This window comes from Condylura cristata, unplaced genomic scaffold (genome assembly GCF_000260355.1).
Source record: "Condylura cristata isolate star-nosed mole 26May11 unplaced genomic scaffold, ConCri1.0 scaffold00020, whole genome shotgun sequence".
Taxonomy (NCBI): Eukaryota; Metazoa; Chordata; class Mammalia; order Eulipotyphla; family Talpidae; genus Condylura; species Condylura cristata.
Window position 1 is genome coordinate 991774 of NW_004567121.1, and position 2820 is coordinate 994593.

Sequence of the window (2820 nt, forward strand, 5' to 3'; positions counted from 1 at the left end):
GCCCTCCCTGGTGGCGCAGTGGGTTGAAGCACTGCACTGGGAGGCTGAAACCACTTCCGCATGAGTTCGATTCCCGCCTGCCCTGGAGGTGACCACATGGCGTGGCAGACCTCTCCTGACCCGCCCGCTGCTCCCCTCAGCAGTGTACTTCATCGATCTGCCTGTTCTGCTCCCCACTCTGTCTCTGGTGAAGTCTTTCGCCATCCCTGAGCCTCTGGCCTGTACCCCAGTTCTGTATGCACAAATAAATAAATCTTTAAAAAAAAAATCTTTATTGTTTAGAGATATATACTGAAATGTTTTACAGATGAAATGACAAAATATCCAGGATCTGTTCAAAATCATGGGATGGGGCAAGAATAGAGATGAAACAAAATTGGCTTTGTTTATTGTTGAAGTTGGTGACTTGAACATGGCGTCTATATTACTCTGTCTAGTTTTGTATATGTTTGCAATTGTACATAATAAAAAGTTTTTAAAGATTCCCAACCAGATAATACAAAATTATATTACCTGGAAAGGGGAATAAACTAGTAACTGTTGATTATTATTACTCTAACCTAGAGCAGATTGGTGCTTTGAAAGGGCCAGAAAGTTGGTTTCCACTTAAGAGAAAGTGAATTGTGAAGTTGTCGAGAGCAAGGTATTACTTAGCGTGGAAGGACCCATGCAGCTGGGCCTTATTATGTTGAGGCTGAGGGGACTGGGCCTCAGATGGGATTTCACAAATGGAAGGAGGCTTGTTGACAATGGCAGATCTTGGCGATGCAGGCCACTCTATGCCCAACCTGTTTGGCATCCACATTATCATTGTACACTGGTTTAGGTGAGGCACCTGTTCTATAGACCCCAAATGATTCCTCACTTACTGGGAGGTAAGAAGCATCTCCCTCTCAACTGCTGCCACACGCTTTACAGAAGGAAGAGCACAGAGGTGGGACACCTTTTCAGGAATATGGCCAGGCCCCTGGGCTCTGGTGTTCTGTGCAGGGATTGGATGGAGTATGGACTTGATCCCCATCATAGCACCACTGGAAACATGAGACTGTGGATAATAGTTTTAATAAAGTCTTGAAACAACCCAGAAAACTACATTATTCCTTTGCTGGGTGGAAAAGTTCAAAAGCAACTCTTGATTGTGTCTCTCTCTTTGCTGACAAAATAAGGTGTCTCAGAAACCACCTTGATTTAGGCTTTGATCACTAAAGAAGCAACATGTTTCTCTAGCTCCATCTTGCCCCAAGACAAAGAACTATTAAATGAAATGTGATGCAATCACACTTAAATTGTTTTTGGATATGGATACATCTTCACCGCTCTGCTAGCTCCGTTTGAACTTAATGGTTTCTCCCAGTCCATTCCTGGCTTCAGCCAGAGTTTTCTTTTCTCATTCACCTGGAGGGCATCATCTCTGTAATCAATGGCCATGCAAGCATTTTCTTAAATAATCTGTTGCCAGATACTACCTTCCTTACCAATGCCTTCTTCTGATTTGGCCATGGCAAATTTCTATTGGTAGAGCAGTCCCAACATCAACTTTGTGTTTTCTTTCTTACCTAGTTAAGCCAGCGGTCCAGCCTAGAAAGACGATCAGTTATCCTTTCCTAGAAGGCATTGGGCTAGCTCGTGCTCAGGGGCAGGCCAAGTAGGCAGGGAGGAGCAAGAAACTTATTTCTCCAGTTATAACAACAGGTTATCTTTTGAGATAGGATTTCTCTAAAGGGAATCAATTCAGGCAGAATCTATGCTTTAACACTGCCCCTTGATCTAGAAGAACCTTCTTGGGGGTTCCAGGACCTTCCATGGCTCTTATTGAGAAAAGGCTGGTAGGCATGCCACAGAGTAAGAATACCACAGGTGGGTTGTGATAAGAGGGCCCCCTCCAAGCTCTGCGCATGATCTGATCCCCAGCGTGACTAGAACCACTTCCCAACAAGGAATGACTGAAGCAATACAGGAGGCTTGACTGTCATCTGAGACACATACCAGGGTCATCTCTCTCCCCAGCTAGTTAAAACTCAGTGCCATCCACAGGCATCTTGAGAAGCCGCCTATGCGATTTGAGAAAGCGAGTGCATAATCATGAGGAAGGACCCTAAAGCAAAATACATGGTGGTGGCAGTTTGGGTTTTGGGCTGTCCTGTGCCACTCCATGGGTGAAACGGCAGATGGGCATGCAAGAGGGGTGGGCAGAGAGGCCTGCTGCGGTCCATGCTCCCTGCTCAGTCTTAGGGAAAGAGAAATAAGCCCAGACTGCCACACCATGGTCCCTCCGTGGCACCCTTAGAAGTCATATGGGGACACGAAGATGGTGACCTTGGACACATGGTTGGCCTGCGAGGAGCGGTCCAGGTATTCTGTCATATCAACGTCCACCTCCAGCGTCTGAGGCCCCTCCAAGGTCTGGACAAGGATCAGCTCCCCAGTCTGTCGGTCCGAGCGGTGCATCACAAAGTGGCCACGACTGTTCCCACCCACAATTCCAAATCGCAGGCTGTTGGGGCCGGGTCGGCCAGGGGCTGAGGCGGTGGCCATGCGGAAAAGCGTGATGGGCGTCTTCAGGTTGGAAGGCAGAGAGAGGTAATGGAAGGAGATGGTCTTGGGCAGGTGGTGGCATGGTCTGCTGTCCATGGGGCAGGGGTTTCGCTCACACTGGCTGGAGCAGAGAGGCAAAACACATGAGGAGTCAGCCTTGGGGAAGCTGGCCAGTGGGTGCTTGACCTGGTCTCTGGACATGTTGGAAAGATGCCAGGATGCTCCCTCATTGGGAACTAGCCAAAGGGGTTGGAAAAGTCAGTTCCTCCTGTCTTTCCTATACAA

General features: G+C 47.9%; 1 protein-coding gene across 1 annotated transcript in view; it reads right to left on the reverse strand.

The window, feature by feature from the left end:
* Positions 1-261: 261 nt before the first annotated feature.
* FBLN7 (fibulin 7) overlaps positions 262-2820 on the reverse strand; it is a 35315-nt gene continuing 32756 nt past the window's right edge. The window contains exon 8 of the mRNA XM_004686108.2: positions 262-2656. Within this exon, the coding sequence (XP_004686165.1) occupies positions 2284-2656 (373 nt within the window). The 3' untranslated portion in view covers positions 262-2283. The remainder of the gene's footprint in view (positions 2657-2820) is intronic.